At 41.3% G+C, this 26,856-nt stretch overlaps 2 protein-coding genes across 6 annotated transcripts in view; one reads left to right on the top strand and one right to left on the bottom strand.

Annotated features, from left to right (window-relative positions):
* Window positions 1–10,540, top strand: part of LOC122767340 (gamma-secretase activating protein) — a 34,240-nt gene extending 23,700 nt beyond the window's left edge. For both annotated transcript variants that reach the window (XM_044022831.1, XM_044022830.1), the window contains 7 exons: window positions 942–1,012; window positions 1,276–1,370; window positions 2,291–2,410; window positions 5,151–5,212; window positions 7,193–7,297; window positions 7,887–7,983; window positions 9,361–10,540. In XM_044022831.1, coding sequence (XP_043878766.1) covers window positions 942–1,012; window positions 1,276–1,370; window positions 2,291–2,410; window positions 5,151–5,212; window positions 7,193–7,297; window positions 7,887–7,983; window positions 9,361–9,461 — 651 coding nt within the window. In that variant the 3' untranslated portion in view covers window positions 9,462–10,540. The remainder of the gene's footprint in view (window positions 1–941; window positions 1,013–1,275; window positions 1,371–2,290; window positions 2,411–5,150; window positions 5,213–7,192; window positions 7,298–7,886; window positions 7,984–9,360) is intronic.
* A 4,618-nt stretch (window positions 10,541–15,158) lies between these two features.
* ccdc146 (coiled-coil domain containing 146) overlaps window positions 15,159–26,856 on the bottom strand; it is a 47,117-nt gene continuing 35,419 nt past the window's right edge. For all 4 annotated transcript variants that reach the window (XM_044022827.1, XM_044022826.1, XM_044022828.1 and 1 more), the window contains 5 exons: window positions 21,847–21,957; window positions 21,623–21,760; window positions 20,952–21,077; window positions 18,780–18,902; window positions 15,159–15,896 (listed from right to left, as the gene is read on the bottom strand). In XM_044022827.1, coding sequence (XP_043878762.1) covers window positions 15,684–15,896; window positions 18,780–18,902; window positions 20,952–21,077; window positions 21,623–21,760; window positions 21,847–21,957 — 711 coding nt within the window. In that variant the 3' untranslated portion in view covers window positions 15,159–15,683. The remainder of the gene's footprint in view (window positions 15,897–18,779; window positions 18,903–20,951; window positions 21,078–21,622; window positions 21,761–21,846; window positions 21,958–26,856) is intronic.

The following is a 26,856-nucleotide window of genomic DNA, read 5'->3' as shown; positions in this document are numbered from 1 at the left end:
CACACAGACAAGTGAAGGCTGTAATACGCCGACGTGAGAAGCTTCTCAACCACGCCGACCGTCCCTCATCGCAGGCGGAGAAGACGAATGAAAATGTAAACATGTGGGCGGTTCTTCGACGAGACCGCGGATAAAAAAAGAAAAAAAAAAGAAAATGAAGACACGTAAAATTAAAACATAACAAATACCTCTAACATAGGGTAATAAGACATTGTGATGGAAAATGGATATAAATAAGGAAAAAACAATCACACGTGTGACCCCCCTCAAGATCCACTCGTGCACGTGTAGACACACAAACATAAATGAATAAAGAGGTGGGGGAAAACAAAGGTTAAATAAAGCAAACACCGACATCAGAGAAGCTTATTATCCCATTTGTCCTCCAACCCCTCTAGTGCGCTTACATGAGCGTTAAGTGGAAGCATGTTAATTGAAATTCCCACCCTGAGGTCACTGTCGAGGGTTTCCCACTGGTGTACAGGATGTGAGTGAGGTAGACGAGCCTTCCTGTTATTCAACAGCATCCGAGCGAGAGGTCGTTCGTGGAAATAAGGGCGTGTTCTTCAGCACGCAGCGGGCACGCTCCACACGGGCCCAGTGCATTCCACCGGTTACAGTCATTCTGTCACATGTGTGGGGGGGAAATGACGCGGTCAGGCATGACGGGGCTGGAACCATGTGTTCCCACTTTTGTTTTGTGGAAATGGAAAACGGGAAGTGAGGAAACAGATCATAGGACAAGTGAACGTTTCCTCAGAGGAAATGAAATGTAACGGTGGATGTCTGAATTGCATGTTTTTCCCGACAAGATGCTTGTGTAGTGCAAAATTTCCAGGCCTCTGACTCAAGCTGCCTGTCGAAGAGAATGTTTCATTTGAATCTAATGGAGCGTTTCCTACCGTAAGCACTAATGTGTGTGTATGTGTGTGTGTCTTTAGCTGGAACTCATCAGACACATGCTGGAGTCAGTCTGGCTGAAGTATGAACTCGGCCCTCGTGCTCTGTGCTTGTGAGTAATCCACTGTCCTTCGTCAGTGTGTCTCCTCAAAATCTCTGTGGCATCAAACCACAGTCACTTTTCAGCCCCACACTCTCCATGTTTCTCAGTATTGCCGTGTTCATTCTCTTACACACACACACACACACACACTTAAATCCCCAATAGTTACTCATTGCAGAGAGAATGCATGTGCTCCAGATCGTTATTATGTAACACTGCCATTTAGATTTGTGTGTGTGTGTGTGTGTGTGTGTCATGCGTGTATTCTCCAGGAAACAGCAGGCCAGTTCAGCTGAATGGTCCGTGTTTCACTTCATGTTTCGGATCCTGGAGGCCACGAGGGGGCTCTGTCTGCCATTCCCACCTGGTACGACACGTGCACGCTGGTTTCCATGACTTCAGAGGACATTGCATCGACTTGCCTCTTCATAACCCTGACCTCAGCCTAACTTTAAAACATGTGTTCACTTAAAAATGGAGTCATTATGTTATGGGGACTTGATTTGTATCCCCATAAGGAAGACAAGCCCTCATAATGTGAGTGTGTAAACAGATTTAGGTCCCCACAACATAAGGAATACCAGGTACAAACACATACAGCAGCAGTCGCAGTGAGGACTCATGTAGATATATCGCATTCCCTAGCCTAACATAAACCCAATTCTAACCCTAACTCTAAAACCTAAAAATCCATTTTAAGGGAAGTGAGGACCAGAAAAAAATCTTCATTCTAAACTCAACTAGTTCCTCAGAAATGAGGTTCTGCCACATGAGGACCAGGTTTTGGTCCTACTAGTCCTGTCAAGATCAGTGTTTATGTCAGGAGGTAACAAATACAAGTATATACACACACACACACACTCTCTAAATTGTCATAATCCGCTTGTGTGTCTCCACCTCACCGTCATGTCACCGCGCCGAGACTGACTCTGCTGCACTAATGTAACCAAAATTATGAGGAACATTAGCATAGAGCCGACAATGAGTAAAAGCTGTGGGTGAATGCATTTTCAGTCATTTTGAATTCATTCCACAGTGTTTGTGGCATTTTAATCCCCGGTTACATAATCCCATGATTTCACTACTCATGAGTAAACAGTTGGTTTGAAACCCAAACTGTCTGTGAGAGTGAAAGGAGGAAAGAAAAATACCCTGAAGCAAGGCAGCGTGCATTTAACATCTAGGCTGCAGATGCAATATATATATATATATATACACACATATATATATGTTTTTAGTTCCAGTGAAAAACATATTAAAAGTGTTCCTCTTCTTCTCTGTCTCCAGGTTTCCACACGCTTGTGGCAGTGTTTGCTGTGCGCTGCCTCCCTCATCACATCTTCCTGCAGTACATTGATCACGGCTTCCTCCAGCTCACTGAAACATTTTTGTCTCGGCTCATGACGGGTACGTAAAACACACAAACAAAAGTGTATGTTTATGCACATGCGCGCAAACCTGGGGACACAACTGTCACCGTCGTTACAGAGTTTGAAAAGACTTGGAGTACACACAAACCCGAAAAGGCTGGTTTTTGGCAGATTTTATTTATGTTCGTGTACGACAGAAAGACTGGGGATCACACATTTAACGGCTGCGACTGATGAGGCATCACAGGCTTACATGATTCGGTCAAACCAACTGAATGCATTAAACTCTCAAGACTACCAGAGCGACAGTTTAAGGGGTAAACAAACATCGCCTACAGATTTCTGTGCCAAGTAGCCATGGCGACCGTCCCCAACTAGTACCGACTGGTGTAGACATAGCCCAACTATGAATCATGGGCATAGGGCAATAGGTAGGGTACACCCTGGACTGGTCGCAAGTACATAATACGGTCAATTTAGTGTGTCCAATTTACCTAGTCCCCATTTTGCATGTTTTTAGAACCCGGCGAAAACCCACGCACACACGGGGGACAACATGCAAATGAATCATGGGTAAAAATCGAGCCATAAAATCTTGTAGTGTGTCCCCAAACAGAAGTGCTTGGTTGTTCAGCATTGTAATTGCAAGAATGTTCGTATTTAGCTGAAAGCAGTGTAAACAGCACAGCTCTTTGTTGATCGTGATAAAGAAAATTGCTGAAAAGAACAATAAAGTGGCGAAGCATGTTTCATGTTTGTAGCTACGGGATAATTGACTCTTGTTTAAAACAAAGTGTACATGGTCAGAGGTCAGACGTGGCACTGATGATGTTTATTTGTTAGTCTTGGTCTGGATTTCTAAAAGCACAAGGATCAACATCGCCAAAAATGTCTGGCTTCACTCATTGCCCTTGATCTCAGAGTTTACATGGTTCTCTTTCTCATGAAGAGAACAAACCAAACAAAGGGCTTCAAAAGATGAGAAGATTATTTAAAGAACCAAATCCAAATGGTTTCTGGAGAAGAGGGAGGGTCCATGTGTCTCTTCTCACCAGGGATGAATCTAAAATAAATAAATATCCTCTTTCTTCTTCATCTTTCTTTGTTTAGTGTAATTTGCTGGACATGTGCGCACTTGCTTGTTGCCCCGTTTCAAAAACACACACACACACACACACACTCTTGAGCCTAACCTTGCAGACATTTGAAAGTCAAAACAAAGCTAATTGCTAGCATCTGCATTGCTAACATGTGACTATGTTTATCTTTAGCATGTTAGCATACAAACATGCTTGTGCTGATCATGCTGTTGTCACGTTTTGTATTGTGTTCAATACTTTTGAGAAGGCGGGACTTAGAGAGTTTATACTTGTGACTATGAGGCACGTAATGTATTATGTGTTACTAATATATCTACGGAAAAAACACACAATTGAAGTAAAAACTAGAAATAAAACTTTTCCGTGTCGCAAAACGCAGTTTTAAGATCATTTGAGGTGAGAAATTTGTTGTTTACAATTTAAAAATGTGGTTTATGTGTCAAGATATGACATATTTTATAGCTTGGCCTTGTGTGGTTTTTGTGTTATTCGATTGGTCCAATTCCTAAGCCCCGCCTCTGAGATCCACCTCCCTTGTGTGGCTTGGTGTGATTTGATTGGTCCATTCTGCCTCTGAGATACAACCGTGATACAACCCGTCTGCTTCCTGCATACGGACACATTTGATTATTTTTGCAACTCGTGGAGTCGCCCCCCGATGGCCATTCAAGAAAGCACAGGTTTCAGCCACTTCTGAATTGGCTTCAGTCTTTTACTGTACATGACAACAACTGATGCTAATAAGAATAGCTTTAGCTTTGAACCAATTGGTGAGTGGACCACAAGAGACGGCGTTTCCTATTTGAGTCGAACAATTTCACAGCAACACAACACACAACTTCCACCAAAACCTTGATTGCTTTAAGGTTGTTCAGTAATAAAACGTAACACAACTCTCCTTTTAACTAAGACGTCACATAATAAACTTAACACACTTTACACATAAAACAGCTCTGATCACACTCAGGCTTCTTCCAAAGCACCTCCTGCGTGAAGTCCTGTTTAACTGAAAATTGCGATGCGTGTAATGACCTTCTTATTAAAGTTCAATGAGGTCGAGTGTGGGAAGACCTTTTACTTTTGCAGCAGTGTTGGTCTGCTCAGAGAGTGTGTATTGAAAAAGCAGGTGGAACAAAACAATAGAATTGGCTGAATGATGCTTTGAGTGTAGCAACAAGAAGTCCTTTGAGTTTACGGATGACTGGCAGTCTTTGGTGGCTTCTTTTCTGAATCAGAAGGAAGTGTTTCAACTGTTGTGTAGTGGGAGGAATTTGAACACACTGCCACTTGGCGTAGGGGATTTAACCATGCGGTCACGTGGCACGGATCTGTGCCGCAGGCGCACCCTTGGTACATTGCGGTTGTGTTTATAGGTCACATCTTCAGGCTTCTTTTATTTGTGTTCATAAGTAAACTTTGAACTGTGACATATTTCCAAATGTCATTAATTCAATCCAATTTTTTTTTAGGAATTTTTGCTCAGGTTTGTTTATATACTTGGTGAAAATGAAAAAAAGATTAACCAAGGTTGTGCTGAAAAAGAGGATATGAGACACAATCTTATAGCCTTAATTTTAACAAAGTCATGGAAAAAAGCAGCCTAGTGCTCTAAGGGTTAATAAGTGTATTTGCATTCTTTTCAAGCAAATAACATTTTCCCCCCATGTTTGTGTTTAGATTTGGACAACAGCGATGCCAATGAGAGACTCAAGTTCAGCATACTGAAGAGACTACCTGAGGTACTTCACAATGTGCGTGTGTGTGTGTGTATATGCAGTTTTTATGGGAGGTGAAAATATGCAGTTTGTGCCACCTAAGAAGACAACATGTACAAATAATCCAGCTTGGAGGACGGATTGCAAGTGAAACAATGCATGCTGCTAATATAAAGTGAGTGTGTGTGTGTGTGTGTGTGTGTGCTGGGGGGGTTCATCTTCTCTTGAACAGTTCTCTCCCCGAAACTTCCCATTCTGGTCCAATTAAGAGTTTGATGGTATTTTTAGTCTCATCTCGCTAAAGCTAATCACAAAGCGTGTGTGTAATTGGCTCATAAGTGTGTGTGTGTGTGTGTGTCTCTTTCTGAGTGCACCGCCTGTGTGTGTGTGTGTGTGTGTTTATGCTCCAACTCTTGTGTAACTTCACGAGTGGATCCAGTATATTTTATGGCTCTGCTTTGTGTTGCGATGAGAGGAATGTTGAGTGTTCCATTTCCTACCCTACAAATTTTTGTTGGGTGACTCTGTCAGGCTGCAGATATTTAGCAGGTACATCACACACACAGCTTTACTTGTTAGGACTCTGCATTCACTTCCATTCATTTACACAGTCCTACCAAAGCCTCACCCCTAACCTTAACCATAATAGTTAATACCTGACCACAATCTAAGAGCCTCAAGCATGTATATTGTCTAAAATGAGGTAAAAACTTCATTATGGCCCAGGATCCTGACAAGGTCAGTGTTTATACCACATCCTAAAGAAGTTCACCTCAGTAATTCTCATTATTGTGAGTTTTTATTGTGAAAACATACAATTTATCACAAAATATCATTTTAAAGATGCATCCTTTAGGTTTAGAATATGTTTATTCGTTAAAACCTAAGCCTCAAAATGTCCATCTTATTTTAACCATAAAAGTGCCAGAGAATGTCCTTTTTCCAGAATAACTTCCAATATCTGGCAGTTATTAACAATTTACTGCATGTTAAAATGGATTGTGTGTGTTAAATTCAAAATATGAACAGTATAAAACATATTTAAAATACAAAAATTCAAATAAAATCTCGCTATGTCAAAACAGGCCAAAAAAATGGCTGATTTGCCGTCTTCCTGCAACAGCGCCAGTGAAATTACTGTATCATTTTTCCAATGGCACAAACCGTCATGTAATTACGGTAATGCAAAGTGCATCTGCGCTAATGTGGTGTCCGCGATACGCTCGGCGTTAAAGGGTTAAGGGTCGTGTCACAGCCTGTATGGTTGAATTCTTTCTGATTTAAGTGTTACAGTTTCATGAAAACATCATTATATAAACAAATTGACTTTGAAGATTTAACTAATACATTTTTTTGTTATTCCCTTCCCCTTTGAATAAGTTATTATTACAAAAATGGGTAAAGTAATGTCTAAATAAACCATTTTCAGGGATCGCTGCACTCAGAACCACCAGAGGTGAAGAGTGATTGTATCACTTATCGCGCAATTTGTGTTATTTGTCCTGAAATGACACAATATTTACCAGGCGGCGTTCTTTTTCTCCTTATTTTATGATGAAATGGTTACAAGATTTAACCACTGGAGGGAGAAATAAATTAAAAACCACACTATATCATTCAAATAAAATCTCATTAACTGTGACAGAAGATTGGATCTATATTGCCAACTCCTTTTTTTTTTTTTATACGACTAATAGTGATTAATTTTAAAAAGCTGCCAGCCAGCTTGGCTTTGTTTTGTCCCCTCTGATATAAACACAACCTTTGAAGTTCTTTCGCAGCTCCGTAATGACGGCGCATTTCACAACATTGAAGAATAGGATTTTATGGAATTCCTCATTAGCAGTCTGCGCGAGAGAAATGGATTTCAGTTCCACTTGGCAACGTATAGAGCGCCACAGATGTTCTCCGTTCTCCGGGGGATGATTTTTTTTATCGTGACATGAGCTACATGTGTAAAATGTAAAACTCTATTCTGTGTGTGTGTGTGTGTGTGTGTTGAAGCCCATGGAGCAGAGGATCTATCATATGTGGGACCATCCCGTCAGTTCAGCTTCAATCTCCAGAGAGTACGTCAGGAGCCTGCTGGAGAAGCACGACAAAAACAAGGTAACGCGACGCACGACACTTTTCAAAAAACGCAGTTCAGCTCGCCGAGATACGGTTTTGGAACGACGAAACCCTACGCCTGGATTTCAGTCGAGAGAAATATCTTCATCCTTTTTTTTTTTTGTTACGTGCACACCAAGTGACACTTGGTCCGAGGCTTGAAACTGCAGCGCTAATTCCGCGATGACAGTGTCCGCCCTCTTTGCTAACCGTTACGCTAACAGGGGAAACTGAGATTGGGAAGCACAGTTTTTCAAAAATACTACCCCTATTCTAGTAATACAAAGCTAAATGCAAATCAGTGAGGTATTCCTTTAACGGTGAGTCGAAATTCCAGAAAAAGAAACTGCATTTATAATCTGAGCATCCATCGACCTAGCGAAGCTGCGGGTCAATGTCTCTCGGCTAATTGGCTCTTAGCATACGGCGCCGGCGTGGAGAGCCAGGGGCGTTTTATGTGATGACAAGAAAATACAATTTGAAGTCAACTTTTAAAGTTTGTTAAGCTCTTCTGGATTTGCTGCAGCAGATTTGTCTCGAGCGTGAGGATTCTGGAGAAAACGTGTTTGTTTTTTTTTTCCCTCCTCAGGGATTTGCATTCACTGGCAGAGACAAGTCCAGCTTCAGACCGGAGTTTCTGCCTCTCTCCTACTTGGCAAAAGTACTCTCAGATATAGAAGAACAAGGTAAAACATTTATGTCCGTATCCTTCCCGATCCACATACAGCGGCGTGTGTAGAGATTCTTTGTTTTCGGTTTTCCTCTATGTCACTTTAATAATAAAAGGTTGAGACACAACACAGCTTGCTTAAAAGACGTTTAAAAACACAATCACAAATTGCTGTGATGATGTGTTTGGCCCCCGTCGCTCTTGGCTGTTGGGTTTTCCCCCAAGAGAGCAGTGGGAATAAAACTCCCACACTAATAATGACATAAAAAAAAGAAAATCTGGACCCAGAACTCTTGATGAGGTCACCGGACAGAGGGATTACACAATAAAACACATTTTCAAAACACAGAAAACTCAGTACAACGCAAAAAAACAGGCAAGAGAAAGTCAACTGGAGGTGTTGACCCTCTGGAGAAGAAAGAGCAACTGAGCAGCGAGGCTTCAGCTCCTCTTTTAAAACCTCCCTGCTGCTCTGATTGCCCTCAGCTGTGGGAGAATCACAGGTGCAACCCATCGCTCCTGATTAACAAACAAAGTCTGTGGCGTCTGCTGCTGCATACACACTAATGCAAACATGGAGGTGGAATTAATGTTGTTTAAACAGCATTTTAAACAAATTGAGAGGTTTAAAAGAATTTTAAAATACATTTTTATGCACACAAATTAGACCTCTGTATTTAACCCATCCTAATTACACACCAGTGGTGAACACGCACACAAGCCGGGCGTAAGAGCAGTGAGCAGTTTGGAAACGAATCACTTCCTGATTAACTCTTAAAATTGAGAAATCTAGAAAAAAAAATACAACATTTATGAGTTTTGTCAGTTAAAATCACACAGAAACTCTTTGTACTTGATCCTTATTGACATTTTATGTCACATGATAATGAATAATTGACATAGATTTCGGTCTCCATCTGACCCTTCCGACAATCGTGGGTGCCTTCGGATGTTAGGCAGATTTGAACAGATTATCCGGCCAAATTATCTTAGCCATGACTTCATCCACAGTTTATTTGCGGTTCTGGGCACAAAACATCGCGCGCACACAACAGCGGCGACAGTCCGCAGTCCTGAAGTCACGTTAAATCACGCGGGTTTCTGTGAGATCCCTACAATCTCCTCCCCTGAAATGGTTCGATCAAACGCCAAATGCGTCTCGACTGGATCGTCTAATCTGTGCTTTCTCAGGATTAAAACATTAAGGTTACAGAGTGTTCTTTGTGTCTTTGATTTTAAAATGATGTCAGATTTGAAAATTCTCCATAACATCAGTTTCCCACCATGAAGCACAGAAGGAAGTGTGTGTGTGTGTGTGTGTGTATAGTGTGTGTGTGCCCTTTGTGATATAAACCCACTCATCACTCTAACTCGTCCTCCTCCTGCATTCCAGCCCTGAACCCTTTCGAGGAGCAGGAGAACGTGGACGCCAGCTTCGTGGAGGAGACGGCCCTGAAGCAGACGCTGATCCTGCTGGGCTTCGAGGAGAAATGAAGAATGTGTGGAGGGAGGCGGGCGGGCGAACAGCGGATGGATTTATCGCGGGGCAGAAATGGATGAGGACGCGAAATGTGTTTGCGAGCACAGTCATCATTGACTGAGCCTTGAAGACATATGACGGATGAGTGGACGGCGGAGGGCCAGAAGTAGAAAGATGAATAGTGGGATTGAAAGGCAAGAGCGATCATAAACAGGCTTCTTGCTGGTTGATGACAAATTAGGGCGGAGCGGAGAGATGGATGGATGGATGGATGGATGGAGGGAGGAGCCTGAAGAGGAAGAATAGAGTATAGACAACAGAGCGTTTGTGGGTAAATCCTGAGGCTTTGTAAGGACAGCGTGAAAACTACCAAAGAATGATAACACAGTCAACTATTTACGTTGTTTTGGGATATATCAATTTTGGAGAACATGCTCTTCGATATACTCATTGAAAATCAGCTTATTCTTTTGAGTGAATATTCTCTCTCTCTCTCTCGCTCTCCTCTGCCCTCTCAACTTCTTCTCCGCCGCGCCTCGTACGATTTATGGACGTCGGCGTCAAATCCTTTCAAACGGCTTTGCTCATAAATCGAGGTGCACTTGTTTTTTGTCCCGCCGTGCTTCCTGTAACGCGGCCGCATCCAATCAGCTTGATTACACAGCGACAAAAGCCTGGACGTGGTCGGTCACTAAGTCAGTCAGTCACTGCGCGACTTTAAATCCGAGAGGGGGTGAGGGGGGGTGACAGACGACCGCAGCGTGTGCGATATATAAAAGGGAAATACACCAAATGTTTACTTTATATCACATCTAAATGAAGGGATTATGACAAGAGAGGCAGATTCAGGGGCATCTTTTGTGACAAGAGGTGGATTTTCTTCCTGAAATACTGTATTTGCAGTTGTATGGCTGTGCGGTTTGGCCATAATTCTAAACATGTGATCTTAAAATTGACTTATAATAGCCATATTTCACTAGTAAAGGCCGTTACAGTAACTTTTATATTTCAGTGCATGGTAATATTATGCAAATTCCAGCTTGTAATAATAATAATGTAATGTTGTGGTAATAAAGACATAATATTACTGTTACACCTCCAGTAATAGCTTGGCAACAAGAATTACACACTCTATCATCAGTGTTTTATGAATCAAAATTAACACATGATCATATTATAACTCTATTATAAGTGGTAATTCATCCTCCATTTTGTCCCCCACTCATTTTTCCATCGTTGTTACCTAGCTTACACTTGGCGACTACTTCAGAAACAAGTTAATAATTGATAACATTACTTAAATAAATGTGTTTTCCCCCCACTACTTCAGCTCTGACAATGTTGTCCAAACACAGCCAGAGATTCTAACTTACACAAAGACATTTTTTCACACTGTGAAATAAAAAAAAAAAACTGCATTGGAATAAAACTCCCACACTAACAATAATAATAATCATAATAACATAAAAAAAAAAGAAAATCTGGACCCAGAACTCTTGATGAGGTAAGAGTCACCGGACAGAGGGATTACACAATAAAAGAAAACAACACATTTTCAACACAAAACAGGCGAGAGAAAGTCAACTGGAGGTGTTGACCCTCTGGAGAAGAAAGAGCAACTGAGCAGCGATGCTTCAGCTCCTCTTTTAAAACCTCCCTGCTGCTCTGATTGCCCTCAGCTGTGGGAGAATCACAGGTGCAACCCATCGCTCCTGATTAACAAACAAAGTCTGTGGCGTCCGGATTTTAAACAACATTCATCGCAAATTTAAGAGCCCAACAAATTGGGAGGTTTTAAAGAATTTTAGAATACATTTTTATGCACACACACACACGAATTAGACCCTATTTATTTAACCCATCCTAATTACACACCAGTGGTGAACACACACAAGCCGGGCACAAGTTTGTTGCCCAAGCGGTAACTTGTGTCGGCCCCCCGGATAAGTTTGATCGTTTGTTTGCGGCTCATTGAACAGCAGCAATGAGCCGCCCCCTGTTTATGTGTGTGTGCACTTATAATTTGGGCCTGTGTGTCATCGTTATTGTCATTTAAATGTGGTGTTTAATACACTGTGCCATTACTGTCGATACTCGGCCCTTATTAAAAACGCATTCTACTCAGGGACGTCAGCGTTAACGCGCTGATAGCAATTAATGTAGGGCAGAGCTTAACGTGGTATTTATATATATATATATACACATATAGATATATATATATATATATTGTTTAGTCACGTTAATCATGTGTAGCCTGGAAACAGACTCAGGATCAATCACTCAGTTGGGAAGTGAAATAAAGCTGCAGCTGCTGAGCGACAGTGAGGAATAATTGTGCTTTTTTTTCACTTATTTAGATTCCAAATAGTCAAATAAATCAACTTTCTTTGCATTCCAACTATATATACACTATAGCGAGAGTTACTTTCCATTGTCTGTATGGACTGAAAGAGCAAAATAATTGAGAAGAAATGGGATTAAATGACGTTGGATTACTTAACGATTAAACACGAGATGAAAACAACAATAATTTAAAATAGGAGATGACATGGTTAAGGGGTGAAATAATCTTTAAAAAAAAAAAAGAAAAACCCTTTTACATCATTCCCCCCGTCTGCACACACACGTCGAAACATCTGCTCCGCGTTTAAAAAACCGCATACCCATCAATCACGGCGGGAGCTCTTCAGTGTAAGTGGAGGAATTCCTTGGTAGCGGTTGTAAAGCATGAGTGTGTGGTGTGTTCCGTAATCCACGTGACGGGGTTGGAAGACGACCCACGCTTGCACGCCTTACATACTGGACATTGTTGACGCGTCACGTCACGCTGGGATTTTGAGGGTAAATTACATAAGATCTCTGTGGAAAACAAAGGATTCCTTTGCGGTTGCTGTGACAAAAAAAAAAGGAAATGTGAATAAAAAGTTGCTGTTTTCAAGCTCATTGACTTTTTTGCTTTTGTGTGAGTAGTATTGTTGTTAATGTAACAAAGTACAAATACTTTGTTAGTGTACTGAGGTACGATATCCACATATCTGTAATTTCCACTACATTTCCTCTTACTATGTCACTCTTTACTACCAAATCAATAATATATATAATAATATTATATTTACACTATAATGTTCACACATTCACCCATTCACACATCGTTCACATGCTCTTTTCCCACCCTGCACTCTGAATGTTTACATTGTGTGTTCAGTAAAAACATGAAAACATATAATTGGTTGTGGGGCATTAGTTTAAGAGTGTATTTGTTTAATTTCAAAAGGGTTTACATACCTTTTCTTGCCACTGTAAACTAGTAGAGCCAGGAATCAAACCCACAACCTTGCATTTGAAAGACAACTCACCCTACCACTGAGCCACCATGGTTCAATCCTTACTCCTCACATTTTATACCAGAAAATTACTTTTGATACTCAAGTACAGTAAATGTCATAGACTTTTACTTAAGTAATATTATAAATAAGTGACTTTCAAATCATTTTCTGTTAAGATACTTGTACTTTTACTCAAGTATCCCTTTTAGGTACTTTATACAAGACTGGAGAAAAGTACAAGTACATACCAAACACACAGAGAAGCTTGTTAGTATTTTCCTCTCCTAGATAATCCACAATAATCCTGAATATCTCCAACATAATCCTTGTATTACAATTGATTATGTTACATTTTTCTGAAACACACACCGTTTAGATCCATCACAAGGTTACTTCCTTGCCGGTGAATTTCCATTAAAGCCTAAATTCTGGGGTGGATCCTGGAGTTAAAGGATCACTTCACCCAAAAATATACCATTATTTTTTTTTACTCATTTCCAGAGATAAGTGTGTTATTTGATCATCAGAAACTGGATCAGAGATACATGTCTCATTCCCACAAGCACAGAAAAAAGTCTCTTCCTTCGAAGCAAATAAAAGCCGTCCCCTGCTCTTTACTGTGTTTCTGTCAAGTTTTATGAGTCAAAGATGTGAAAAAAGACTTGAACTCGCAGTCAAATCGCCTTGAACGGGAAACGCGCCGCAAAGATGGAAGTGATCTCACATTTATGAGCAGATTTAGTCTTTTGGACAGACTCAGCTGAGTTCCACTGAAGTCAGGAAATAATCTCAGCATCAGTCATCACACACACTGAGTCACACAACCGTCACCACTTGTTTGTATGATCCTTTACTTTTAAAAAACTAAGGGGAAAAAACTCCTTTCCTTTAAGGTATTTCCAAACAAATTGCTTACCCTCCACTGCTGCCGCCGCCGCCGCCGCCGCCGCCTCCTCCTACACTCTTTGGTATGCAGTCAGTGTTATGTAGCTGGCTAATAAGCACAGACTGGGGGCTAACTTAATCTGACAGCTCTCACTGTCAGCCGGACATGGATCATCACACACACATCACACCGCTGGGTGGACAAGGTTGTGTCAAAAACCAGACTCTAACTCAAACCCTGCTGCCTTCACTTCAACTCCGAAGAAGTCGAGTCAAACAAGTTTAAAAAAAAATAGTCCTGTGGGGGTTTATTGGCACAAATTGAACTTATTCTCTTAGAAGTATGCTTGTAAAAGTGTATATAAGTATATGTTTTCATGGCCAGTGGCGTGCACAGACATCTGGAGGGGCAGGGGCGGAAATTAAATTAATTTACAAAGACATTCTTAGTACTAGAAAGTGATGGACATTTTCTTGACAATAATGAATATAGAAAAGATTGCATTTTTGCAAGCACTAAGCGTTTGTGAAAAAAGATTGTGAAACAAAGGTCATACGTAAAAGTGGTTCAAAATGGCTCATTAGCACCCCCAAAGGTGAAACCCGGAAGGACAAAGACGAAAACTTAAGTTGCACCAAATTTCACAAGACTTGGTAGAGACGTGTCACAGCCCAAGTCGAACAAAAAAGTCTATTGGGACCATGGCCTCAACTCAACAGGAAGTCGACCATTTTGAATATGGCGTCCATCTTGGCTATTAGCACGTTTCGTAAAAATAAACATACATGCTGAGCACGTTTATCGTACAAACATAAAAAAAAACCCACGTACATTTGTACTAAATATCATCAAAGATGAAAAGTTACCAAAAGGTCTTGTGGATTCTAAAGGGGCGTGGCCACGGCAACCATCAGAATTTTGACAAAGTTCGACCATTCGCCACAAAACAGGAAGTGCCCTGTAACACTGCCGTACATTTTACCGATCGGCTCGAAACTGCCAACGTGACTTGAACGCGAACCACGGCCAACAGGAAGTCAGCCATTTTGCATCGCCAAGTTTCTACGGCAGCCTGAATGTCCAAAGCAGCCAAAAGCTTGACACGGCAAACAAAGAACATACGTCCGAAAAGGAAGAAGGAAGCAGGCAAAGTGGAAAGAGTCGTGAAGCGGTGTTTACATCCTTTCTGGTACGTGAATATAAAATATACTCAGAACATCCGGATGGATTCCTTTCAAATTTGGCACAAACGTTCCACGGAAGTGGTAAAAATGGCAAATGTAAAAGTCGTTAAAGTTGTTGCTAACGTGATGATAAAGACTGTCAAACCCCGCGTTACTGTCTCCGTACATGCACAGTGGTGGCGTGTGCGTATAAAATGCTACTGAAACAGGCGCACACATGCTGACAATCTGCAGACGCTTACAGTAAATGTTTAAAGCTTTGTTTGCAGTCTTTTGTAGGCAGCGCTGAACTCTCCACCCCATTTAGAACTCCCCCGTCCTCTCCCGTCCGTTCTTCTCCATTTGAATTCCTCTCCGTCGCTCTCTCTGCTCTTTTATAGCCGGTGTGTTCCTCTCCATATTTACATTGACTCTTAGCTCTGAATCGAGCTGAAGAACCGCTGCAATTCATTCAGAAGTTGCGCACGGGGGGGAAATCAAGACAACAAGCCTGAAGGATACGGAGGAATAACCTGTAATGCATTCACGAGAGGAAAACCTCAGCGAGGTGATGATAATAAGTGGCTCAGATAAGGAGATGAATGTAAAACGTCGTCACTGACAGGCATCGCGCAGCAATAATCACAAACTGTCATCTCGCCGCTGACCCGCTTTGCACTCTTGTTGTTACCGTGAGCTGACTGTAAACAAACTCTTGCCAGTAAATGCAAGAAAAAAGAAGCAAAGAAAATGAAAACCACATGTCTACAAATACACACACAACAAAACATTAGTGGTACGCGGCCGAGAGGGTGATGGATTTTGGTTTGCACCCACGTCATCGCGACGGCACACACGTATTTACATTGTCTGCTGCATCTCTAAGGGTTTGAGCGTTGGCTTGCGGAAGTGCCTCATGTTGGCTCCCGGTGGGGGAGGTTTGAACGGGGTCTGAGCGCCGTAGGGTTTGGGCAGAGGGAGCGCGTCGGTCCGGGGGATGTACGCATTAGGACGGGATTCAGCCGTGGTGTATTCTCCATTTGGCAACTGGTTCCACTCGTCTTCTTCTGCGAGCTGCACACACACACACACACACACACAGAGAGAGAGAGAGGCAGTTTAAATATTTAATGTGAGACTACACGACCTTGGACTTAATAGTTAAAAATTCAATTTGCCTGAATTTTAATCACGGAAATGGAATAATTAATTTTTTTTTTCTTGAAATTTAAAGACAAACACAAGGGCAGTTGAGCTCTTGGCCGTTTAAGATCTGATCCATGGACTTTTTTTTTTTCCCATCTGAAACTTCCATAAATGAACAAACACTTTAGAGCCAGTGCTACTCAAACTGTTTATACCAGCAGCAAAGTCAGCTACGGCCTTTTCACGGGCGCTCAGATTTATTCCCAATAATATAATTTGCTCTCTCATCATCCTCCTCTTCCTCACATGTACTTCAGACACTGGTATAGGGAAATTAGATTAAGACGGAGCGAGCGATAGAGTGACTCTAATTATTATTATTCCATTTTTTTGGACCACCAGAGGAAGCTTGTGTACCTGACCTGACGTACATGACTTTTTAGACTTTCCTGATTACGGAGACACTGCACTGAAGTGCACTGAACCTTGAGAGTAACACGATCATAACAAGACAGACTACGCTGGTGTTCTTATTTATCTGATGGAGAGGATTACATGGCCGTGTGTGTGTGTGTGTATCAGAATTAGACTATAGTCTAAACTAGGGTTTCTCAATCCTGGTCCTCAGCTCATCAACAAGCTCTGCAGAAGCCTGGTAATGTCCCATTTTTTTTAAATCAGGTGTTGTTGGAGCAGGGAAACATCTAAAACAGAGGTGTTGCGGGCCACAAAAACATGGCCCGCAACCTCCTTGTTTAGTGTTTCATGGTTGTCCACATGTTACTAAGGTAACTTAAATGAGGCAACTGTCTGTTTTTGCCATGAATAGATTTATCTCGCGTCATAAATATGTCTTTATTGTGAAGTATATACACGTGATTCCATGTCCAGAGCACACACTTTTGCTTTGAAATGATGTGAGACTAGATGCCACGTTATTTGAGTTGGACAACCCTTGATCGGAAACGTGCATGGTCGTGGGTCCCGTGGACCAGGATTGAGAAACACAGAGGCTTGATTGACTTGTAAAACGCCGTATACCATGTACGCAATCATTTTATTAATGGGAAAACTAGTTAAATATAATAAAATTTGCTATGTGCATCGCAGTCATTAGCATCTCGCTGGAATGAAACGGAGGCACTTTTTGAGCGCTTTGATAAACAGCCTGTCCCCGAATCTACAACCACTTTGGAGGACCCAAAAAAACACTGCTGTTAACTCCAAGATGTTAGCCTGATGCTAACGTTACTCCCACTGGCAACTGAAAGTTTCACAAGAGTCAGCAGATATTACTGTAAAAGCTTGGGTTTATGTGTATTGATTTTTTATGGGAATGTTGTAGTCGATGTCCGCGTATGCTGTCGTTACTTTTTACGGTGTTCAGTTTTTTTTTTTCTTTACGAATATCTTGGTTTGCAAGGTCGGTAGACCTTTATTCATCTGCCCCTGCCACTGAGAAAAAAACCCTTATGTATAAGGCAATTCTTAGTCGACTGCCCACCTTTACCTTTACCTTTACATGACAGAACTGATTTCATCGAGTGCTTTTAAATGCATATTAAGGATGATTCCATTACATGTACTTGTTTTTAGTAATCCACTTGTCATTTTTTAACATCCCTTGTTTATTTATACGTCATTATTTTAATTCTATGTTTTAATTATGTGTGTTTTTGCCCTTCTTGGCCAGGTCTCCCTTGGAAAAGAGGTTTTAAATCTCAGTTGGATCCGTCTGGTTAAAGGTTAATACATAAATAAATAAATATTGGACAAAGTGCTCCCAACAATGAAGGACTCAATTTTCGTCCGTCTGTCCCAGACATACCTCCGTGCGTCTTTTGCGTGCCGAGTCGCAGGCATCAACAAACACGGGCGACCCTTGATTTATTGTGCTCAATCCGAAAATAGACTGCAGATTTGGTGGCGGTGGAATGTAAGCCCACTTCATGTAAGTTGCCCCATTAATATTACTCATTCGTGTTGTGAGAGACTTGTGCGACTTCTCGCGTCAACAAAAACTAAAATATCTAAACTATCTCAAGCATCAGCGACTGTGGCCAACGAGGGGGATGGAGCAGTTTCCCACTCCTGCCGAGGACGGAAAAAATAATTCCTCTGTGTACGTGCATCCTCATAATTAAGTCCTCTCCCAACGTCCCACTGCAGCGTGTGAATCCACTGTGCCTAAATGTCACACTTTTTTGTACGAGTATGAAAAGTTTATCCGCTGGGAGGTGAAAGAAAGGGAGTAATAGCTTTAAGAGAGAGGAAGAAACAAGTAAGATACCAGCTGGCAATAAGAATGTGAAAAATACCAGCTTCACAAATGACTCCAAATTTAAATTAGACTACATTTGATAACACACTGGTGTTTTAGAGTTCTGCACTTCCTCTCGTCTCTGTCTGACGACTGAAAGCCCGAATAAACCTCGTGATAAAATACAGATTTCCGCTGCAGACAGCTGGACTGGTGTCAGACACCACTGATCCCTGTAAATGTGCCTCTCTTGTGTCGACACCCTTTTACGGTTTGTCAGCAGTTGTCTTGTTCTTGTCCTGTGCTCGTGCATGTGGTGAAAGAAAGACTGTTGCAGTCCTGTCTCTTGTGTGTGTGTGTGTGTGTGTGGGGGGGTCAGGTACTCAGCTGCCCCTTTGTTCCTCAGAATCTTGATCGATTCTTGCCTCCGAGTGTGTCCCCAACTCCACTTCTCTTTCCTTTGTCACTCTGTCTATTTCTGCTGCCTCCCGGCGCTTTGTTCGCTCTCTGACTCGGTGATCTTTGTGTATGCGTGCTTGTGTTTCCTTTACCCTGTCTTTCTCCGCTTTGTCTCTCTGTCTCCTTTTCTTGTCCCGGAGCATCTTCCTCCACTCCTCCTCCATTTCAGGACAAGGTGGCAGGCCCTGCTCCAGCCGCCGCTGGCACATGTCCATCTGGGAACACAGCGGCAATGTGAGAAACAATCACTCTGTATTCCTATCGCTGTGTCCACCCTGCACTCTGCTGGCATGACTCAATTCTGTCTGCGACCGAAAACAGATGGTCGTATTAGTGTCAGAACGGGAAATAGTTATGCGTTTGCGTCTTCTTCTTCTGCGTCTGCAGGCTCAGCTGCAGGGACTCTTCAGGTTATTAATAAACGTCTCTTGAAACATTTACAAGGCACGTGGGGAAATCAATTCGTTTTTTTTTTAATTAGTTTAAATAGTTCGAGACAGAAAGTAGCGAGGCTTTCTGCTGAAACCAGTGCCACGTGTTGAAAACAATGGCTCAGACAATGGCTTTTTGTTTTTCCTTAACTTCGCAAAATCCATTGTTTATGGCTATTTATATATGCACAATTTTACAACAGGAGTATGAAAATAATCATGACAGATGAGAGCACAAGTTAAATCAGTGAAATATTGTTGTTAAAGGTCCAGTGTGTGACAAGAAGAGACATCTCATGGTGAGACTGCAGATTGTTACAAACCTCTGCGACAAACGGTTGCATGAAGGTTGTGAGAAAAGTGGCCGCGGGAACGTTCTGGGAACCTTTGATGAACGTTCTCTAAAGGTTGTACGAAGGGTGTGACAAAGTAACGTTCTGGGAACCTTTGGTGAACGTTCTCTAAAGGTTGTACGAAGGGCGTGACAAAGTAGCGTTCTGGGAAAGGTTAGAGAATGTTCTCTAAAGGTTGTACGAAGGGTGTGACAAAGTAATGTCCTGGGAACCTTTAGTCAACGTTCTCTAAAGGTTGTACGGAGGGTGTGACAAAGTAACGTTCTGGGAACCTTTGATGAATGTTCTCTAAAGGTTGTACGAAGGGCGTGACAAAGTAATGTCCTGGGAACCTTTAGTCAACGTTCTCTAAAGGTTGTACGAAGGGCGTGACAAAGTGACGTTCTGGAAGCCGAATGTGCAACCAAAAACTAACGTATGGGGAACATTAGGAAAACTTTCCATATCAACCACAGGACAACCTCAGGGGAAACCTTCAGGGAATGTTCCCTCAGCCAAACGGTAACCTTCCCAGAACGTGCTGGGAACCAAAAAAGTACCCCGAGTTATTCTCAGGGTACGAAAAACCAAAACCGCTTTCATACACTTACTTACAAGTCAAACATTCAGGTTTTTGCCAATAAGTCTTACTAAATGTTACACACTGGCCCTTTAAGTCAAGATGCTGCAGCTGATTTTACAGTTTCTTTACAGCCCGATGAACTCTCGCCATCAGTAGATCCTTTAGAGGATCAGATAATTGTTGAAACACATTTAAGCAATCATGCAGACCAACACATTTTTACAATAGAGTTCCCTTAGCTCCAAAGGACTATTTTGCACATTTTAGCTCATTGTTCTGGTTGTACAGTCCAGTTTTTCATTTTTTTTAAGACCCAAATACAATTGCACACTTCCTGCCAAGCACCAAACAGCAAAGTGTTAGCTTAACAAAGATTATTTTCCTGCAAACACGGCACTTGATGGAAATTTACTGCAATCTTTTGACACAGGAAGGAACAGTCGAAAGGCTGCTCTACTAAAAGGCTAACCACTATAGATGGGGTCACTATAGTCTGCCTTTCCCCCCTTTGTTTTCAAAATATGAATGAATGAAAAAAAACAACTAAATAAGCTGTAGATATATTGCAATCTTACAGGCCGGTGGTTCGTAGCATCACAAATCAATGTTTAACGTTTGTTCTTGCATTTACTTTTACCACCATTTCATTTCTGTGTTCTTCTACATTGTCTTTGGATTTCATTTATGATTGAATATTATATTTGTGTCTGTGTGTTTACGTCTCTTTTTTCTTTGTTTGGGTTATTCAAATAAGCAAAAATAGATAACTTTGAGTTGAAAGATGGTTGTAAACACAGAGAGAGTGCTATTTCACCTTTGATATTGAAAGAAATGAATTGACAAAACAGCGACAGACTCTCTTCCCTCAGTTTTTTAAGACTCAGAATCCCTCACAATCCCATTGGCACCGTCTCTGACCTGGAGCTCTCGCTCTTTGATCCCTTGTTGTTGAGACAAAGCGGCAGCCTGCTTCATGGAAAGCTCTGCAGAAACAGCCATCAGGCGGCGGTTGGCGTTGATTATATGGGTTCGGAGATTGTTCAGCTGGAGGCGGAAAACAAATGAGCAACTATTTAGACTTTTGTTAAAGAGTGTGTTTGAAAGAGAAAGAGACAGTGTGTGTCCAAGTGCAAATTTGAGGACGCCTCAAACAAGGTGTCAACTTCTCCTTGAGTGACACACAAAAAGAGGCAAAATACAAGACTGTAAATAAAACAGGTGAAAGATAAACAAGTGTTATCAGTGTTTTAAAACTGTTATCAGCTCCACAAGACTCTCTCTGCAATTCTCAGCATAACAGTGCTTTGATCTCTGTGCTGCATACAGGAAGTGATTGCACAAAGCGTAAAGAAGTAAGATCTGCTCAAAAAAACAGTTTGATTGGATAAATGCCTCTTGCCCCCACCCGCCCCTGTGCTGCTGCAAATTCTCCCTCAGTCAGGTCTGATAGTATTGCTTGACAGAGTCTGTTATTAGATAAAGGATGCATATTAAGCACTGCAGCTTTAATCTGTACTTTTTGTGCGGGAGCTTGTTAGATTAGCTTGAAAACGTACTCGGCGTCATCTCTGTCTGATCTTGTCGTGTACCTTCTTTCTCACGGAGAGTCTGTCCTCCCGGCAGTTCTCAGCTTGCTCGCTGAGCGGCTTTGACAGTCGGGTCACCTGGTCCACGAGCAGCTGTTTTTCCAGCAGCTGCCTCTCTCGTTCGGCGAGAATCAACTCGAGCTACAGAACATGTGCGCACACACAGTGTCACAGATTAGGAATAAAAAGACAACAAACAAAAAGAAAATTGCAACGTTTTAGGGTACCTGCTCAATTTTCTGGACCAATTCCACAGTCGATGGGTCGTTGCCTTTTATCTCTTTGTAATCCATGGTTCGATTCAGACATTCAACCGTCTTGTCTCTGGCTTCTGAAAGCTGAGCAACGGTGGGAATTAGAGGCAACAAAGACTACAAGTCAATACACTTACCAGCAGAGGTGGAAAGTCGTGAATTTACTCACATTACTGTAATTGAGTAGGTTTTATGTGTACTTGTACTTTTTAACTTTGGCAGTGAATGATGAAGACAAGTGAGGACAGTGAGAAAGTTAAAGCATTTGTGACCTTTGACCCATTTTGACTGATACATTATGTGTTTACATATTTTATTTTATTAGCACTTTAATTTGTAAAGGTTTGCCTTTAAATAAAAACGATTAACTCGAGTACATTTTTAGACCAGTACTTTTACTTGTGCTTAAGTAACATGTTGTCAAAATAGTGGTACTTTTACTTAGAATAGTAGAATATTCCAGTACTCTTTCCACCTCTGCTTACCTGCCACTTTATTAGGCACACCAGTACTGCTCATTTACACAAATTATCTAAATCAGCCAATGACATGGTAGCAACTCAAGGCACATACAGAAACACAGTGTTGACTACCTGCTGAAGTTGAAACAAAAGCATCACAATGGGGAAGAAAGGTGATTTATGTGACTTTGAAGACGGCATGGTTGTTTGTACCAGACAGGCTGCTCTGAGTTTTTCAGAAACTGCTGATCTACTGGGATTTTCACACACAACTCTCTCTAGAGTTTACAAATAATGGTCTGGAAATATCCACCGAGCAGCAGTTCTCTGGGCAAAAGTGCCTCGCCGATGCTTGAGGTCAGAGAAGAATGGCCAGACTGGCGAGAAATGAAAGAAAGCAGCAGAGGACAAAGCCGGGTGCCAATACTGCCTGCCACCTTATTAGTGTCTCATGTATGTAATTTATGTAATAAAGTGGCTGGTGAGCGGATGTCTCTTTATCAAGTCCCTGTTTTTTGTTCTTTCAGGATGAAAATGACACAGCCATTTACCACAGAACACAAAAGAATATGTGCACAACATCAAAGTGGAAAAGTAACAAAATATGGATTTAGTCTGGTACTGTCTCTGTTTCAATTTCTCTTTTTTTCTCTCTAGGCTTTTTCAGACGCTCATTTCACAAGGGATTTTTACAACAACAAAAAAATAAATGCCTTTTCTCAGCTGAACGTGGCGCCAACACGGCTGTGACTCCCCGCTATGTTACAAGTCACTGGCAAAGTCTGATAAGAGGGAAAGCCAAAAATCAAAACACCGCCAGATCCCTCCAATTGACTGCATATTGTTGACTTTCCTTAAGACAGTGGCGAAGAGGGGAGGTGAGGGTGTGAACTATAAAGCACAAAAGAATCTGATTTACAAGAGTGAAGAGACAAAAAAAAATGTAGCCGGGAGGACGAGAGAAGACGGTGCAGGTCGTTTTAGATTCACGCCTGTAGCCGACACTAAAATACTGAAGCAGCAAGTGACTGAGGCGTTTAGAGAGTCGCCGACATGATTTATTGAGTAACAGTTTGGATAAACCGAATTAAAATGTAAAACATTAATTCAAGACACTCTGAGGTGTGATGCGGAGGCACGAACGTGCGCAGGAAAATGCAGTACAACACCGCGACGCCATTAAACTTGGATTAAAACCAACAATGTTTCAGCGGGAAAGAGATGCATTCAGGGTATCAGTAAAATGTCAAACCTGCAGACAATGTGTGATGGTGAGTATAATGCAGAATGTAAACTAAATTCCAAACTTTACAGTGTTTCCAGCTTCACATGCATTTTACATTAATGTCATTTTAGTTAAGTACAAATTGAATGTTGTTTGTTGAGGGTTTTATGTTATTGTGTGGAAATGTTACTAAAAAGAAGGACTTTTACTAACTAGTACAGGTCGTATAAAGTAGCTTTCATTAAGAGTTGGGAGATAGAAAGTGTATATTTTACACTTAGTGTAGTGGCCACTTTATTAGGCACACAAGACACAAATAATTGAGTAACCCTTGTTTTAGTGTTTAAAGCAGTTTACGTGTGTACTGTTGCAGCACTGCCTCCTTTACATTTCCTGTGCATTTCCTTCAACATAAACAAAGCAGAAAAAGATGGAGAGTTATATCTCCTCTCCAAGTCTCAAACCACAGATAATTAAAAAAACAAAAAAAAATACAGCCAAAACCATTCTGTTCCGCTTCATTTATCCCGTTTCATAGCTTAACCCCATCATCTGCAATTCGAGACTCTCCTATCTTTAGCTTGGTCAGAGAAAGCCGTCTTAAAAAAAGAAGCACACACACACACACACAAAAAAAAACACTTAGCTAAATTAAGTGCTCTACGGAAAATAGATTTAAAAAAAAAGGGAAAAATCTGGAATCTACAACTGAAAAAACTACTCATATTCATCATGTAATGTCGATTTTTAGAGACAAAGATAAATACAAAGTCAGGTGCAGTGAGCACGGCTGAGAAATGAGCAATTAAAGTAGCGACAGCATCTCAACAGGGAAATTAATGCAAATGCCCACCCGACCCATAGGCAGTCTACATATATATATATATATAAAAATATATGAAGCTGAGATGATCAAGGAGCCATGTCAGGGGCCATAAAAGGAACATAAGCAGAAAATAGAAAGAAGGAAAAAAAAAAAAACATAAATCAGATGACAGGAGAGAAAAAAGAGGAGAGAACACTTGAGGAAATATTAATAGATTCCTTGGAAGAGAGGCGGGGAAACGGAAGTGAGATGGAGCACGGGGAAAGACAGGAGTGGGGGTAAAATGTGGTACAGTCACTCTGACCTGACAGGATCTATGTTGGGAAACCTGTGAATGTTTGCCTGTAATGTAAAGCTGATTAAAGGTGTTTCCAGCCAGTTATTTTTTCCTTTTTTTAAAAAGATTCTTCTGCGTCAGAGATCATTCCACTCCAGTTTTAACTTAACAGTCTGCCTGTCGTGTGATTAGCTGAGGCTAAAAGTCACAGATGCTTCAGACAGAATGATGAAAAGAGGCAGAGAAACGCTGAACTCACAAGACTCCAAGAGACTCGAAACAGAGGCTGACAAGAGACTAACAGCGTGGGGAAGATAAAGGAAAACAATAAAGCGCAAAGGAAAGAAGACACAAAAAAAATGAAGGCAACTCTGAGGAAAAAGGAATGAGAGATTGCATGTAAAAAACAGACTGAACGCACAATTTGGTCGTTTTAAAAGCCAAAATAAATCTACAAAGCAGGAATTTTTTAACACCTATCGAATTTTATGCTGAATGTAAAACCGGAGGCCATCAAATTCTAAAATATGACGCCATATTATTACACTGGCGTTGAGTTTTGAATTTTTTTACTCCCGTTATGTCAGGGACTATAAATTAAAATGATACTACTGCTGCTGCAGTAAGCCACAAAGTTGATATAAAGGCGTCAAGGCAGAGATGAGACAAGGCAACGGGATTGCAACGGTGCAGCAGCAGAATAAACAGACTTCAGTGAGATACTGCCCGCGACAGATTATCTTTACGGACCCGGGGTCGTGCCAAATAAATGACTGTCTTCACTTTGACTGCGCTGATTTTTCAATAATTACATTTGAAGCCAATCAACGTCAAAGACGGTTTTAATACTCGAAATTTGCAAATGTGATAAACGTGTGCCGAGTGCTAACTTCCCAGCCGAGTTAGATTGATCTGTGTTCCAGCCTCATTCAAAGCCACGCTGAGTCATTCAAACGCGACATGATGGATGGAGTTACAGCACTCTGTCACTCTCCTCCTCGGCTCCCTTTCTCTCTCTCTCTCTCTCTCTCTCTTTGTCGCCATGACTTGTAAGTAACAGTCGTCTACACGCACTCGTCTTTTCCCTTTGAATTCATCCGTCTGTGTCAGTGTCCCTGTTCTGCCTGCCTGCATCTTTGTCTCGTTCTTCCCAGAGTCACAAAGAATAGCCGCTTTCTCGCCTCATAAATGTTGGATTGTACATATGACAGCGTGCAGGCAACAGAACACTTTGCATAGCATTTGCATAATTTCAGCTCAATTAGCAGTGAACACGATGGCTTAAAGAGCCACATAATAAACACAGTAAAAATGAAGATAAATAATGGCCTTATTTATGACAGCGCTTGCTCAAAAAGGGTTGTAAACTAAAGGCACACATAAAATTATGATTATTTTAATCATGAAAGGGCCAGAAAATGTTTTGTAACTAAGCGCTTTTGCCCATTTTTCCAGAATAACTTTCAATATCTGGCAGTTATTTTCAATTTACTGCATGTTAGAGTAGTTTAAAATCATTAAAAACACTGTTGTACACAAACACCAGATTTTGCCCGACCAATTTGAAATCTGAACAGTTATAAAACATATTTAAAGTAGCATTTGTTTGAGTCTTTGTCTCAATGTGCGAAAAGAGGCCAACAAAGTAGAAACTATTGTATGTAGTTTTTCCAATTTTCTCCTCTCTGGTGACAAACACGCCGATTTACCAGCTTCGTGCTCGAGCAAGAGTGAAATTACCGTAATAACCACATGTTGTTGGTTTTGACATGCAACTCTTCAGCTCTCAGAAACCTTTGGAATTTTGCCGATCGCACAGACCGTCGCGTAATTGCAGTAATGTCGTACGCGATACGCTCGCTGTTAAAGGGTTAAATATGAGCTAAGTAGTTTGACTGAGGCAAAAAGGAATCCATTATAGTTAGATACAGGACTAGGCAATAATTCAATAACAATACAAATCGTGATGTCATTTTCTGCAACATCAATACCTACACACGATTTGTATAATATTGATAATATATATAACACTCTAGATTCAAAGGAAAATACATGTATATCCTCTTTAGATCACGATAAAGACGATGATACATTCTTTTTTGACTGACTTAAGTCACTCACATTCAGGGCACACACTCGCCCATATCCACACACACGCTGTGCATCAGTCCGCGATTCACAGCAGGTCTCCCCT

The sequence above is a fragment of the Solea senegalensis genome, linkage group LG3 (assembly GCF_019176455.1).
Source record: "Solea senegalensis isolate Sse05_10M linkage group LG3, IFAPA_SoseM_1, whole genome shotgun sequence".
NCBI lineage: Eukaryota > Metazoa > Chordata > Actinopteri > Pleuronectiformes > Soleidae > Solea > Solea senegalensis.
Note: the sequence above shows the minus strand (reverse complement) of the source record. Positions and strands in the feature narration are given on the sequence as shown.